The sequence below is a fragment of the Notechis scutatus genome, chromosome 15, assembly GCF_049901735.1.
Source record: "Notechis scutatus isolate UNSWTSFEM ecotype Mainland chromosome 15, rNotScu1.2, whole genome shotgun sequence".
Taxonomy (NCBI): Eukaryota; Metazoa; Chordata; class Lepidosauria; order Squamata; family Elapidae; genus Notechis; species Notechis scutatus.
The window spans coordinates 9,519,673-9,534,191 of NC_142023.1; the positions used below are offsets into that span (position 1 = coordinate 9,519,673).

Consider the following 14,519-nt stretch of genomic DNA (forward strand, 5'->3'; position numbering starts at 1 on the left):
TAGAGCGGCCGACTCTCTCTCTCTTTTTTGCAGAGAGAGACGCCATTGGCTCAGGCGCTCCCCGCCGGATGGTTGTTGCCCCGGAAGTGCTTATTTATCCTTCCGGACCGGCTGTAAGGGGCGCTATGGCTACGCCGAGAGGCTCCACGGTGGGTCAAAGTGGGGTGGGTGGAGGGGTGGAACACTCTGGGGGTAGGTGGGGGGTCTGTTTGGGAAGGCGGCTGTCCTTCCTCACAAGAATAAAATGAAGAAAAAAAATAACAACAAATCCCCCTTTTTTCCAACCGTTACCTTTCAAACTTTGGACTACAATGCCCATTGTCCACAGCCAGAGCCATTCATGGCCAGGCTGGATAAAGGGCTGCTGTTTCCAAGGTTGGGGTCATACAACTCTCCCCTCCTCTTATCCTCAGCCGCCTTCATTCATCACTACAAGCAGGAGGCTGCTAAGAATTTATTATTAATATTATTATTATGTTATTTATTATTCTTTCAACATGAAACTCAGTCAACTGAACATTTAAATATGTATCACAAATACCATTGACTAGCATGGATGGTTGATAGGGGGTGACTGTCCCATCTCTCATGCCCAGTGTGGACTCGATTCAGTGTGGCCCTTATCGCATGAGGCTGGTCAAACCCAGGTAGTTTACAAAAAAACCACAACACACGCACACACAGCCACAAGAAGAATCCCATCGATATGATAATTAAAAAGGTGGGGAGCAGAGTGCAAGGCGGAGTCTGCTATCAGTATGCCGGGAGGTTGGACTACAACTCCCATCATCCCCTTTGGGCTGAGGATTTGCCCCACGGCAACCACCCTGGATCGTCAACGCCTTGGTTTCCTTTGCAGGGGACCAAAACGAAGGCGTCCGACGATGGAGATGCCCCTCCTGCTAAGAAAGCCCCCATTTTCTATGGGAGCCTGGAGGAGAAAGAGCGCGAACGGATCCTGAAGGGGGAGTCGGGGATGATGGGCAAAGAAGCCGTCAAAGCGGCCATCGAGGCTGGCAACATCAACATCTCCACCGGTAAGAAGGTGCCCAGTGACTCAGGAAAGCAACGAAGTTTGGGGTTGTTGTTTTTTTCCTCCTTTGGGTTTAATATAGGAAATATAAAGTGGAGTATGCAGTTTCTCTGGTCTTCATCACCTGTTATCCTGCTCTCCCCCCCCCCCATTTCCCATCAAGGACACACACGTGCCATCCCTGGAGACTTTCAAGAAGAGATTGGACTGCCATTTGTCAGAAATGGTGTAGGGTCTCCCACTTGGGTGGGTGGGGGGTGGATAATAATGGAACTATAATATATAATAACCATAACTGAATTTCTCCTCCGGGCCAGGGGAAGTTTTTGACTTGGACGACCACATCAGTGAACGCCAAGCGGAAGTCCTGGCCGAATTCGAGCGCCGGAAACGAGCGAGGCAAATCAACGTTTCCACGGATGACTCCGAGGTCAAGGCCTGCTTACGAGCGCTTGGAGAACCCATAACGCTGTTCGGAGAAGGCCCGGCCGAAAGGAGGGAGAGGTGGGGGTCGATATGTTTCAGTTGAACTGACCTTCCTCGTCTTTATTTGAAAAGCACTTTCACATCGACATTTCCTTCTCGCCAGGCTGCGTAATATCCTCTCAGTCGTTGGTCCCGACGCCTTGAAGAAAACCAAGAAGGATGATGAAAAATCCAAGAAGTGCAAAGAAGAGGTGAGTTTGTTATAGAGCTGCTCTCATGGGGCTAACCGTTTAAAAAACTTTTTTGTGTTCTTTGTCTTCTCTTGGTTGAATTTCCATTGTGCCAAACACATGTGTACAAGAACACTCACTTTGAGCAGGAGGGATCAAGAGTTTTCCGTGAATAAATCAATAGCAATTAATGGAGTTCAAATTAAACTCAATTGTGGAAATGAATGTCTCATGATTTTCCAGTGAGGGTGGAAACACACAGGAATCCTCTCTGGAAAAATACATCACATCGCTTCTGAAACAAAATGTTGGCTATGTGCCTTCACTTCCTTTTGCAATTTGTCTCTCTTAGTATCAGCAGACTTGGTACCACGAAGGGCCAACCACCTTGAAGACGGCGAGACTCTGGATTGCAAACTACTCTCTTCCACGGTATGACTATTAGCGCAAGGGAGAGAACAAACCCCACTCCCTCCTAGCACTGATGGTGTTACCTAGCTAGTTAGCAAAACGTCTGCAAGGAAATAACCCAGCTCAGAGAGCAACAAAGACCCCACAGTCCTCCTCCTCCTCTCTGTAAATCGCTTTCCCTCCTAGCACTGATGATGTTCCCTAGTTGGGTAATGAAATGTCTGCAAGAAAACCTACCAAGCTCACAGAGCACCAAGGATCCCACAGTTCAACCCTGAGCTACAGATACCCTCTTTTATGTGTAACACATTTCTCTCTGTCCTTGTGCAGGGCAGTGAAGCGACTAGACGAAGCCCGGTTTTTTAAGGAAGTCCCTGAAGCCACCCGGACATCTCAGAAACAAGAGCTTCACAAATCTTTAAGGGTGAGTAAGGGGTCTCTCTCTACCATGCTGCAGGTCAGAGATTTATAGCTTAAAACCTCCAGAAAAAAAGACGAAAGCTTTGCATGACTAGATCTGCTCTGCATACTAAACGTTGCATATTTAGTCAGCGGCTTTTTCTAGCTAGGGGGAAAAAAAAAACCATCTACTAGCCTCATTGAGCAAAACTCACGTCACAATTATCTTGCTTAGCAACAGAAATTTTGCTGTTTTCAATTGTGGTTGTATCTACCTGTATAAAAGTTAAAAAAAATTCTGAGTCCTTCAATAAATGGTTTTGAGGATGTAACAGGAAACATTCAGGAATGAATGTTTTCTTCTTCCTACTTTTCTTTTTCTATCCTCTCTTTTTCTCTCTCTCTCCTTTTAAATCCTTTTGAAAGGTTATTATTTATGATTTGGCGCATGGCATGTGTGGACCAGCAATATAAATATTTCTTTTGGAAAAAATTGGCAGCTTAATCCTTTCGGTATGGTTTCATTTCCAGTCCCTGAATAACTTCTGCAGCCAAATTGGGGATGACCGTCCTCTTTCCTTTTGTCACTTCAGTTCCAACTCCAAATTCTTGGCCACAGCCTGTTGGTAAGAAGGATTTTGTTGTCTTTTTTTTGGGGGGGGGGTCACCTCAGGCAGGAGAGGGCAAAAGAACGGTTGAAGGGGACACCCAGTTTAAAACAAAAAAACTGACGTTAATAGAATCGTCCTAAATCTGCAACTGATATGACCCTCTTAATTTAAGATTCATCTGGATTTTTATTAGGTTCTACGCACCTTCATGATGTGTGGGTGGTATTGCTGTCTAGTTATGGTTATCCTTTAGTTTAATGGATTTATGAAGGGATGCCGTGGCTAAGATGCTGAGCTTTTCAATCAGAACAGTCGGCAGTTCAAGCGGTTTGAATCCCCAGCGCAGCATCACGGAGTGAGCTCCCGTTCCTTGTCCCAGCAGCTGCTGCCAACCTAGCGGTTCAAAAGCATGTAAACAATGCGAGTAGAAAAATAGGGACCCCTTTGGTGGGAAGGGAACAGCGTTCCATGCGCCTTCAAAGGCGTTTAGTCCTGCCAGCCACATGACCATGGAGACGTCTTCGGACAGCGCTGGCTCTTCTTTGGTTTTGTAACGGACGTGAGCAGCGCCCCCTAGAGCTGGAAATGACTAGCACGCATGTGCAAGGAGGGGAACTTTTACCTTTAATCCGTTGATTACTTGCCATGAATAATTGAAGAAAAAAAATTAGGGCCTCTACTAAAAAAAAAAAAAGCATTCCAAATGCAAAGAGGCAGGCTTTGAATATGTGGAGTGCGAATCCCTGACAGCAGTGAAAGGTCCTCATCTTTTCCTTGTGGTCTCCTTTCGGCCCACAGGAGCGGCCTCTGCAAGATATGGACCGTGCCAGACTGCAACCTCGTCCTCACTTTGCGAGGTACCGGCGTCTCTTTCCCCTCCCCTCGACCCACACCCACAAACAAGAGCCTGGTTAAGAACCAGGCAAGCAAATCGCGATTCGAACTCGCCGCTTTCTCACCTCTCCTAAAGGGCACAACACCAACGTCGGCGCCATCGTCTTCCACCCCAAAGCCACCATCTCGCTGGACAAGAAGGACGTCAATCTGGCCTCCTGCGCAGCTGATGGATCTGTCAAGCTCTGGAGCCTGGAAAGGTTTTGTGCCGATTTTTCTCATTTGCTATGTCCGATAAACCCTCAGCATTTACTGATTTCAATTTTGATTTCGATTTCTATGGCCACCCATCTTGGCCAACAACCCCAGGCAGCTCACAGTTCTGTTCTGCTGGTAAGAAAAAGGTTAATTTGCTTTTTCAAAGCCTGGGCCTCAAATTTAGCGGCCTGAGGAAAGAAAGGGAAGAAGGAAATAAAACAAGGAAAAACAGAACTTTGCATGAAATCAAATAGGAGTGTCAGCTCGGTTTAGGGGTTAAGGCGCCAGATTAGAAAGCCAGGGATGGTGAGTTCAAATCCTGCTTTATCCATGAAACACGGCTGGGAGACTTTGGGCCAATCACCAGGAGGTTGGGAGTTCTAGTCATATCTCAGGCATCAAAGCTGGCTGGGTGACTTAGGGCCAGTCCCTCTTCCTCTCAGCCCAACCCACCTCACAGGGTTGTTGTGGGAAAAATAGGAGGAGAAAAGTGCTTGGGGCATGTTTACCACCTTTCCCTATTTGTAAAAAAAAACAATAAAGGTGGGGTACACACATATATATATAAATAACAAAAAGCAGGAATCAATTATGCCAATTCCTTCAGTTGTTCCAGCTCCTTAATAACATGACTCCTCCCATAAATTCAAGGCACCAGATCCCAGTAACTTCGAAGGCTAAACTCCCCACTGCAGGAACCGAGTGGGGCTGCTGCCACATTCCTCTCATGGCCTCAGTTTTGCATTCCAGAATTTGCAGCCCTTCCGAGGTTGCTGAAGCAGCACTAGGCCACATGGCATAACGCTCGTGAGTGGCGCTGCCTGGCATTGTTGCCAAGCTACATCCGAGCAGACAGAACGGCCCTTCCTTTTCAACAGGAGCTTCATTTAGCCCTGGGTCTTCAGTGCTAGGTGACATCCAGTTGGGTCACGAAACCTCTGCAAGAAAACCACCAAGCTCAGAGCACCAAGGACCCCATAGCCCTCCTCCTCTCCTCTCCTCCTCCTCCTCTTCCTTCTAGCACTGATGCCTTTACCTATTTGGGTTATGAAAAGTCTGCAAGAAAACCACCAAGCTCAGAGAGCACCAAGGACCCCACAGCCTTCCTCCTCCTCCTCCTCTTCCTCCTCCTCCTCCGCCTCCACACACCTTACTTCCTTCTAGCACTGATGTCTTTACCTATTTGGGTTATGAAACGTCTGCAAGAAAACCACCAAGCTCAGAGAGCACCAAGGACCCCACAGCCTTCCTCCTCCTCCTCCTCCTCCTCCTCCTCCTCCTCCTCCTCCTCCTCCTCCTCCTCCTCCTCCACACACCCTACTTCCTTCTAGCACTGATGCCTTTACCTATCCACCTTCTTGGTGTTGTTTTAGTTTTAATGGGGCATTCTCGGTTTCTTCCAGCGATGAACCAGTGGCTGATATAGAAGGTCACACGGTGAGAGTGGCCCGAGTCACTTGGCATCCCTCTGGCAGATTTTTGGGCACCACATGGTAAGAAGGCCTCTGCTAAATGGGGGGGTGGGGGGGGGAGGATTGAAATTGTCCAGCTAAGGCTGCTGGGAGTTGTGGTCCCGGGCATCCAGAGAGCAACCTGCTGAGGAAATAGTTAAAATAGTTCTAGAGCCCTTAGCGCTTCACAGTGCTTTACTGGCCTCTCTAAGCAGTTTACAGAGTCAGCCTCTTGTCCCCCCGCAACAGTCTGGGTCCTCATTTTACCCACATCGGAAAGACGGAAGGCTGAGTCGACCTGAGCCGGTCAGGATCAAACTTCTGGCTCTGGGAAGAATTTGCCTTCAGGACTGTATTTTAAGCACTGCTCCACCACAGTTCAGATCTAGATGGATGGGGGATGGAGAGAGGACAGGGAGAGGGAGGGAGAGAGAGAGAGGGAGGGAGGGAGAGAGAGAGAGAAAGGGAGAGGAGAGGAGATATGAGACGATTGATAGAGATGATAGATAAAAAGAGGGATGGATGGATGATTGATTGATAGACATGGATATAGATAGATATAGATGGATAGATAGACATACATACATAGACATGGATAGAGAGAGACAGACAGACAGACAGATATGACGGATGATTGATATATAGACATGGATAAAGATAGATATAGATGGATGGATAGACATACATACATAGACAGACAGACATGGAGAGGGAGGGAGGGAGAGAGAGAGAGAGAGAGAGACTGATAGCACTGAGACTTCTACACCGTGGAGGGGAGGAAATACTTGTTGGGCCTCTACAAGACCTGCCAGGTTAACCTTCCTCATTTCTCCCGCTGTAGCTATGACCACTCCTGGCGTTTGTGGGACCTTGAAGCCCAAGAGGAGATTCTTCACCAGGAAGGGCACAGCAAAGGGGTCTACGACATCGCCTTCCATGGCGACGGCTCCTTAGCAGGCACTGGGTAAGCCCTCAGCATCTGTACCAAGGCCTTCCTTGGCCAAACGGGGTCCCACGCCAGGTGGGGAAGACTTTCCCAAGGCCGACCTTCATCAGTTGGAACCCCTCCCACAAGGGAGTCCTTGCTGTCCGGCCTCAACGGACCTCAGAATATCCATTGCTAAGCCAGGCGGTTCTTCAGTGAGTCACATGTAACTTTACAACCCTTTCGCCATGGCGGTTTCGTAAATCACTGCAGTCGTTAAGTGAGCCAAGCGGTCGTTGAGCGAACCTGGCCTTTCCCCGTTGACTTGGGAAGGTCGTAAATGGGGATCACGTAACCATGGGGATGCTAAAACAGTCATAAGTGCAAAAAACAGTCATAAGTCACTTTTTTCAGTGCCGTTGTAACTTCTAATAGTAGATAAATGTTTGTAAGTTGAAGGCTACCTGTATTTATTTGACATATTTTGGTGTGTTTTTTCCAGCGGCCTTGACGCCTTTGGGCGTGTCTGGGACCTACGCACCGGGCGTTGCATCATGTTCTTGGAAGGTCACCTCAAAGAGATTTACGGGGTCAGCTTTTCCCCTAACGGGTAAGTGCGATATCTTGCCATGACTCGTATGTTCTTAACGTTGGTTCATTCATCCTTCCACTCCCCCTCCCTCCTCAGGTAAGTATAAGCCCCAGCTTCTCTCCTTGTGGTGGTCTGTCCAGCAGCCACATCAGAGGAGAAGGGGGAGGCGTGGGAGTCGGGCTTAGGATCAAGGCAACCTGAGAGGTCTGAAGGGGAAGAGGGAATGGAGCTGGCAGAGAGAGAGAGACAGACAGACAGACAGAGGCGGAGCCTGGGCCGTCCATCAGCCCTCAGGTGGAGAGGCAACAGCCCCCAGGTCTGGTGGTGGCTGATGAGGGAGAAGAGGAACAGCTGGGTCCAGTGCCTGACACATGGATGCACAGACGGCTGAGGAGAGTGAATACTGAAATATTGAATAACTACTTTAAAAAAAAACACCATGTATATTAATACTAGGGTTATATAAGTTTGAGTACTATAACAACTATTATGATCATCATTATTTGTATCCAAATGAATCATATCCAGGGGCCACGCTGTCCATGTATTGATATTGATCTCTATTTAAAAATAAAAATCTAATAAAACATTTAAAAAGAAAGAGGGCTGAGGAGAGGAGAGCAGCGGAAATCTATGGGCCGGTCCTTGGGACAGCAGAGCCACTGCTGCTGTCGAAGCTCCATCTAGCTCTGGAGACAAAAAAACAGAGGGCGGAGATGAATAGATGTCCCGGCCGGATGGACTTGTTAGCCTGCGGTGAGAGGGAAACTTTTTGCCGGGGCTCCTGATTAAAGGAATCTGTTGAGTTCAGGTCAGAGGGTTTGTCGTGTTTGGGGAGCCGGGTGAGAACACTCTTCTTCCTCCTCCCCCCATTTGTAGGTACCACATCGCTACTGGCAGCGGAGACAACACCTGCAAAGTTTGGGACCTTCGCCAGAGGAGGTGCATTTACACCATCCCCGCCCATCAGAATCTGATCACCGGAGTAAAATTTGAACGTACGTCTCTCCACCACGGCCCCCCAGGAGCCTAAAATCTGCACTCTGAAAACCCAAGCGTGGACTTTGGGGAACGGCTGAGGGGGGCCCCACGGATGGGGCTAAGATTTGAGGGCAATGGGGCAGCTTCCCTTCTTCTTTTAAGCCAACTTAGCCTGCCCCTCGGGGTGTCACCCAGCCAGCTTTGCCCAGTCTTAAGACAAGCGAATCAGCCTCACATCAAACTTGGTTAACAGTTGGTGAGTGAAACCCTTGGAAATGTAGGTTAAGCTTCAAACTGACAAAAAAAAACCCACAACTTCCCAGCAGAGAGAGGGGCAGATCCCTTCTGGATACCCACTTCCGTGCCGTGCTTAAAATTTCAGACTAGAAACAAGGAGATTGTGAGTTCTAGTCCCACCTTAGCCATGAAAGCAGCTGGGTGACTTTGGACCGATCACCAGGAGATGCTGAGTCCTTCCTACTTTAACCCTGAAAATTGGCTGGGTGACTTTTGGTCAATAACTAGGAGACAGTGAGTTCTAGTCCCATCTTAGCCAGATGACTTTGGGCCAATCACCGGGAGATTGTGAGTTCTAGTCCCACTTTAGCCATGAAAACCAGCGGGGTGACTTTGGGCTAATAACTAGGAGATTGTGAGTTCTAGTCCTGCCTTAGCCAGGAAAGCTGACTGGATGACTTTCCTCTAGTCCTTCTTCTCTCACCCCAACCCACCTCACAGGGTGGTGGTTGTGAGGAAAATAGGAGGAGGAAGGTGTGGCGAAAGTGTTCCCCACCTTGGTTTATTTATAGAAATAATAAAGGTGGGGTACAAGTTAGATAATAATAATAACAACAACAATCTTCCCTCCATTAAGTTATCCCTCCCTTGCCCTTGTCCTCTCCCCTTCCTCCCCGTTCCTGTTTTTAGCTGCTTGTGTCAACTCGGGGTGGGGGGTGGAATCCGAAGGAGCAGTGCACTAAAACCCTTAATTGGAGAACCTGATGGATGACACACCCAGGGGGCAAACAGGGTCACAGGCGACTGTATGCCAGAGTTCACTTCCTCCAGGTTAATGCCGGACATGTTGCTCCTAATAAATCTTTGGCTTTCTTTTGAACCTTGGCTGGAGGCTCATGGTTTCATTGGGGCAATCCCCGGAATCCTGACAGCTTGCAATAGCAGCCCAGAGATCTGTTGCTCTCCCGAGTGCCCCCCGTGGATCCTTTTGTCTTTGTGCTTCCCTCCTTCCAGCGAATCACGGCAACTTCCTGCTGACCGGGGCCTACGACAACACGGCCAAAGTGTGGACCCACCCGGGCTGGTCTCCCTTGAAGACGTTGGCCGGACACGAAGGCAAAGTCATGGGCTTGGACATCTCCATGGACGGCCAATTGATCGCCACCTGCTCCTACGACCGGACCTTCAAGCTCTGGATGGCGGAATAAGCAGGGTATTTCCACCCACGCCTGACCCTTTCTCACGTCCCTGGGGGTGACCCGGGTTTTAGGACGGGGAAATCCCACGGCAACCCGGCCACTTCCTCCTCCTGGGCCGGCTGCGTTCGAGGAAACTTGCATTTGAGAATCTGTTTTTTTTTTTAATTTACGTCCTTCCTTCCTTCCTTCTCCGGATTCTCGCCGTGGTGGTTGGGAACCAACCACAACCCCACACACAATTTTCAACCCCCGGGGGATAAAGGTTGGCTACCCTGTTTTTGGCTGATCTCGGATGGACACGCTTCCGGGGGATCCAGGGGGGGTCCCCTCAGATAGGTGGTCTTTGGGCCTCTCTGTTTGGGATCGGGGCCCTTTTCTCTGTTGGGCAGAGATTTATTTTTTTTAAAGAAAAACAAGTATTAAAGCAAAGTGGCTGCATCTCTTTCAAAGCCTCCACCCGTTCCCTTGTCTGCAGTTTTTGTCTTTTGAAACTTAGGGCCTGATGGGTTGCACAGGTAGTCCTCGTGTTATACAGCCACCTGTTTAATGAGCGTAAGGACTGATAAATCCTTCCTTCTATCCCTTTCTTTCCTTTTCTCCTCCCTCCCTTCATTCCCTTTTCCTCTCCTCCCTTCTCTTCACTCTTCACACAACACGGACTTCTTCTAAATTCCCTTCTGGGCAACCAAAGTTGGATTCCTTCCTGCCCTGCTCCCTCCTCCATAAATTTAATTTCAACCCCCTCAGTTGTAATTCAGTGGCAGCATTGACACAGTGAATGAATTAGCCCACATTTGCATTCACCCCACTGAAATCGAACGCCAAAAAGGTTTCCAGAACTGCAAAAAAAATTTTTTTAAAAAAACCCTCCCCTAATCTTGGTCAAAACAATTTTACCGTGGGGGATGAATGCATTTGCTAGATACACAGGACCTGGTGAACTTCGTAATATTTGGGCAGTGAGAAGAGCATTTAATAAATAAACGATGCAAACCAGCCCAGAGGATGAAAGGGGGAAAAAAAATTAAACATTTCTTTAATATGATTGATTTGATTCTCTTGATTTCTCTCTTTCTTCTCTCTCCCACACGTACAGAGGTCCACACTTTTGCATTTACAAACGCTGCACCTTAAAGTACAAAGATAAATTGAACTTGACTTTCCTCTAAGTATTGTAAAGAGAATAATAAAGAATTGGAAGGGGCCTTGGAGGTCATCTAGTCCAACGCCCTGCTCAAGCAGGAAACCCTATATACCATTTCAGACAAGTGAATGTCCGGTGTCTTTTTAAAAAAAACCTCCAGTGTTGAAGCACCTACAACTTCTGGAGACAAGTTGGTGCTGGTGGGTTTTTTTTTCAATCGGGGTAATAGCCAAACTCTTTTGAAGATCTCTGCGTTGGACAGTGTACCATCTCCCAGTCTCACATTCTGTAGTGTGTTCCCTCTGCCAAGGAGAGCTCCCTCTTTATGACCCAGGCATTGGACGTAGGCAAACGGTCATCATAGCCATCATCTCTCCTACCTTCTTGATCCCTAAATTCAGGCGCTGAGCTCTTCAGCCAAAGGATTGCTTCTCCCTTCCCAAAATACGTCACCGGGTTCCTCCGTTCCCAAGCCCTGCGGGAACCCCGCCACCACCCCGCTTCAATCAAATTCAACTTCCCCAAGGTCTGCTTCTCCCTCATCCCAAACCTGGGAAATAGTTTTTTGTCCAGAAGACGGAGAAGACGAGCAGCAAAGTCACGCTTAAGATAATGACCATCAAGTAGGTGAAGATCCGGAGGTGCGGGTTCCGGATGCATTCTCGGAGAAGGGAGCGCCGAGGAACGGTGGGCGTGTTGGCCACGGTGGCCAGTTGGGGGCTCTCGGAGTAAGGCTGGGTGCCTAGTTCGGGGTCCACGCCCAGGTCCAGGGTGTAGACCCTGGGTTGCCGCAGGAAGTACCTGGCCTTGCGCTGCTCCTTAAGGCACAGTTGCCGCCCTTCCAGGATGATGTGGTTGGGTTCCAAGCCCAACTTGTGCAAGAGGGAGACGTTGGTGGGCAGTTCGGTCACCTGCTGGTTGGCCGGCAGCAAGGTCAGGCAGCGGCAAAGAGGGCAAGGCAGCTGGTTCCGGGTGGCAGCGATGAGGCTGAGATGGGCCAGGCACTCAATGCAGAAGGAATGGCCACACCGCAGGAGTTTGGGGGTCCGGAAAACATTGTCGTAAGCGTTCCAGCAGACCGGGCATTCCGAAACCGAGCTTGGCTCCTGGTCTACGTTTTTGGCCATGGCTGTGGAAGAGGTTCTGTCAGGCGTGAACGACCTGCTCCACGTGCGAAGGGCTCGGTTGGGAGGCTTTATCACTCATTCCCGATTCACGGGAATTCTTTCCAGACTGGCCGTTTGCACCTCAACGGCGTCCAAGAGAAACCAGATGTCCTTTTCTCGTGGTCACGTAAAGATTCCAGACTAATTCCCTGCTTGACTCCTTCCTCTGGCTTGGCCGGTCTCTCTCTCGGCAGTCTGTCGTTTATTCAAAATTACTTAAGAGGCTCGAAAGAGCCAGCAGAAGCGTGGCAGATCACTCTCGTAGCAGTCCTGGGAGGAGGGCAAAGGGGTGGGATTGCTAGGCAGACCAAAGGGCCCCCCTCCCTTTCTTTAAAGCGCGCGAAATCCATCACTGGAGCAAAAAAAAAACCAGAAGAGAGAAGTTAGAATAAGAATGAAGGTTGGGCGTGCATGAAATCTCCCGGGAATGCTTAAATTACTACGGCTATTTATACAGCGCTATTGGAGGACGTAATGCGTTACAGAATACAGCAAGCCATTGTCCCCCCCGGGGGACGGAGAGTCTGTGATATGACCGCAGAGATAAGGGAGGAGGCGGAAATGAGCTTGTGGCGAAGGTGCACTTTAATTTTTACCCCCCAAGTTTCTAGCCCTCATGACGTAGGCATCAATAGGACGCCCTTGATTTGCTCCGGTTTGCTCAGGAACTTCGGCAAAAAAAATTGACAGCGTTGTCTCTAAATATTTTTTCGCTATTATTTCCTTGTCTTGCCCAAGACAAGACTTGTTGAATGTCAAGGATGATTTTCTCAGTGCCTGGGATGGCCCCCAAACTGAGGGAGGTCCTAAATTCTCCACCATTAAACATCAGAAATGATTAATTATTTGGAAAGCTGCTTATATATGTGTGTGTGTGTGTGACTTTGATGGCCAGCAGGTTTCCAAATCTTTTAAAGGCTTGAGCCCAGAAGCTTTGACGTGCAAAGCGAAGGCATTCCCATTGTGCGATGCTCTCGCCCCTGCCTTCCCTAGCAAGCCTCCCCTTGACTATATTTAAGCCACAATCTACTGCGATAGGAAATGTTTCTGGATTCCTTCTTGCACCCTTGGTTCTCTTCCTGCCGTTCATCGACTATCAAAACTGCACCTGTTTGGGTTGGATGGGAAAAGTTTACCCACATCCCCACACGGATTCTTTTTTCACCCCCTCCATCTCTCAATTCAATCAGCAACATCTCTTTGAAACAGCCTTTCTCAAATCATGTCTTCTTGCTCCAGATTAAAAACAGCACAGCTGCAGTGGATCCCCAAAGCGCCAACCACGGATCTTAAATCCCGGGGAAACCCAGGGACGCATCTCCTTCCTAGCTCACCGCACACAAACCCAGCCCCTTCTCCCCAAAAAAACATTCAGCCCACCTTGCCAACGGCCTCCTCCTCCTCATTCTTGCCATCTCTTGCTGTGGCTAGACGTTGGGGAGAGGCGTCTCCAGGTTGCCCAAAGAAAGAGGCAGGGCCTCCATCCGTGGAGGAGAGGAAGAAGGATCTTCCTTCCCACCCCTCCCTTTCGAGACAAGATCCTTGTCTGTCGGTGGTTCCCCAGGGCTTGGGTGGTTTTTCAGCGCTGCAAGGACAGGAGGCAGCTGTTGTTTATTTCCAGCAACCAAGGAGACCAGAAGCTCAAAGACAGCAGGGCTTCTCGGAGGCTGCTATGGAGATGGACACCTTGAGCTCAGCTTGGAGCCACTGGTATTTGTCCTCTACAGAGATGAACAGAGGTTTTTTTCTCTCTCTATCCCCCCCTCCCCAAACTTGGGGGGAGGGAAGGGAGAAACAGAGGCCAGTTCCCTCTGCGGAAGCCGCCTGCCTTCTCTTCAACCCGACGACATCCCAGCCCAGCCCTCAACAAGGACAACCTCTTCTGTCGATCTGTAAATCCTGGGTTAGCCAGAACGTGCCTTTCAACCCAAGAGGGCCGTGGAGTTTCAAATCGTTCCGGCAGCTTCTCTCTTTCGGTAGCCAAGCAAGGGAACCTGGTAGCCCGAATCTCTTTCTTCTCACTTTGCAGCTGCCAGAAGTTAAGATTCCCCTCGTGGAGGAACCGCAGGCACCGTGGGCTCTCGGGGCCCCAGGTAGCAAAACCAAACTTTTTTTTGCGGATTCGCCGTCTTTTTGTTTTTGCGATGTTTCTTTGTCTCTTCGGTACCCCGGTGGTTTCATGGGCAAAGGTCTGTGTAACTAAGAACCGTTTTTGAAGGAAGGTTTATTGATCCGAGGAATGCAGTGTTTCTCTCCCCCCCACCCACCCCCAAATTTCATTCCCCTGGAAACGAGGGCAGCTGGACTAGAACTCATCACCTGTCAGCCTTGCCAAGTAGTCTAAATGAGAAACACACCAAAAGTACTAGCTTTGACTTTATGGTAAGGTGACATTAACAGAATCTTGCAAGTCTGAAAGTACGTCTTGCCCTCACCTCCCTTTTACAGTCCCAGAAAACTTTTGAGGTGTTTCCCACCCAGCCCCCTTTTCCTTCTCTGGGCTCAGCTACCTCTTATCTGACCATTGCTTGGCCTTTCTTTTCTTTCTCCTGTCTCCAAAGCTCATTCTCACACACCATTACACCACCCCCCTTTCCTCCCAACCGTAACACATGTCAGCGA

At 49.1% G+C, this 14,519-nt stretch overlaps 2 protein-coding genes across 2 annotated transcripts; one reads left to right on the plus strand and one right to left on the minus strand.

Moving 5' to 3' along the window:
• The first annotated feature begins 29 nt into the window (after positions 1-29).
• Positions 30-10,040, plus strand: PRPF4 (pre-mRNA splicing tri-snRNP complex factor PRPF4). Its single transcript, XM_026686729.2, has 14 exons — positions 30-149; positions 860-1,037; positions 1,351-1,537; positions 1,623-1,710; positions 2,042-2,121; positions 2,431-2,524; positions 3,031-3,125; positions 3,909-3,967; positions 4,081-4,204; positions 5,606-5,695; positions 6,495-6,617; positions 7,081-7,188; positions 8,050-8,168; positions 9,403-10,040. Exons 1-14 carry the CDS (start codon positions 69-71, stop codon positions 9,594-9,596), a joined length of 1,620 nt encoding a protein of 539 aa, XP_026542514.1. The 5' UTR covers positions 30-68; the 3' UTR covers positions 9,597-10,040.
• A 1,121-nt stretch (positions 10,041-11,161) lies between these two features.
• Positions 11,162-11,981, minus strand: RNF183 (ring finger protein 183). The gene has a single exon (XM_026686738.2). It carries the CDS (start codon positions 11,856-11,858, stop codon positions 11,271-11,273), a length of 588 nt encoding a protein of 195 aa, XP_026542523.1. The 5' UTR covers positions 11,859-11,981; the 3' UTR covers positions 11,162-11,270.
• Positions 11,982-14,519: the final 2,538 nt, after the last annotated feature.

What these genes read in the sequence shown, in the direction of transcription:
- RNF183 (XM_026686738.2), bottom strand. Translation starts at nt 11,858, where the DNA reads ATGGCCAAAAACGTAGACCAGGAGCCAAGCTCGGTTTCGGAATGCCCG.
- PRPF4 (XM_026686729.2), top strand. Translation starts at nt 69, where the DNA reads ATGGTTGTTGCCCCGGAAGTGCTTATTTATCCTTCCGGACCGGCTGTA. An exon ending in CAACATCAACATCTCCACCG is followed by an intron (nt 1,038 to 1,350) that starts GTAAGAAGGTGC and finishes CCTCCGGGCCAG; the next exon opens with GGGAAGTTTTTGACTTGGAC. An exon ending in CCGGCCGAAAGGAGGGAGAG is followed by an intron (nt 1,538 to 1,622) that starts GTGGGGGTCGAT and finishes CCTTCTCGCCAG; the next exon opens with GCTGCGTAATATCCTCTCAG.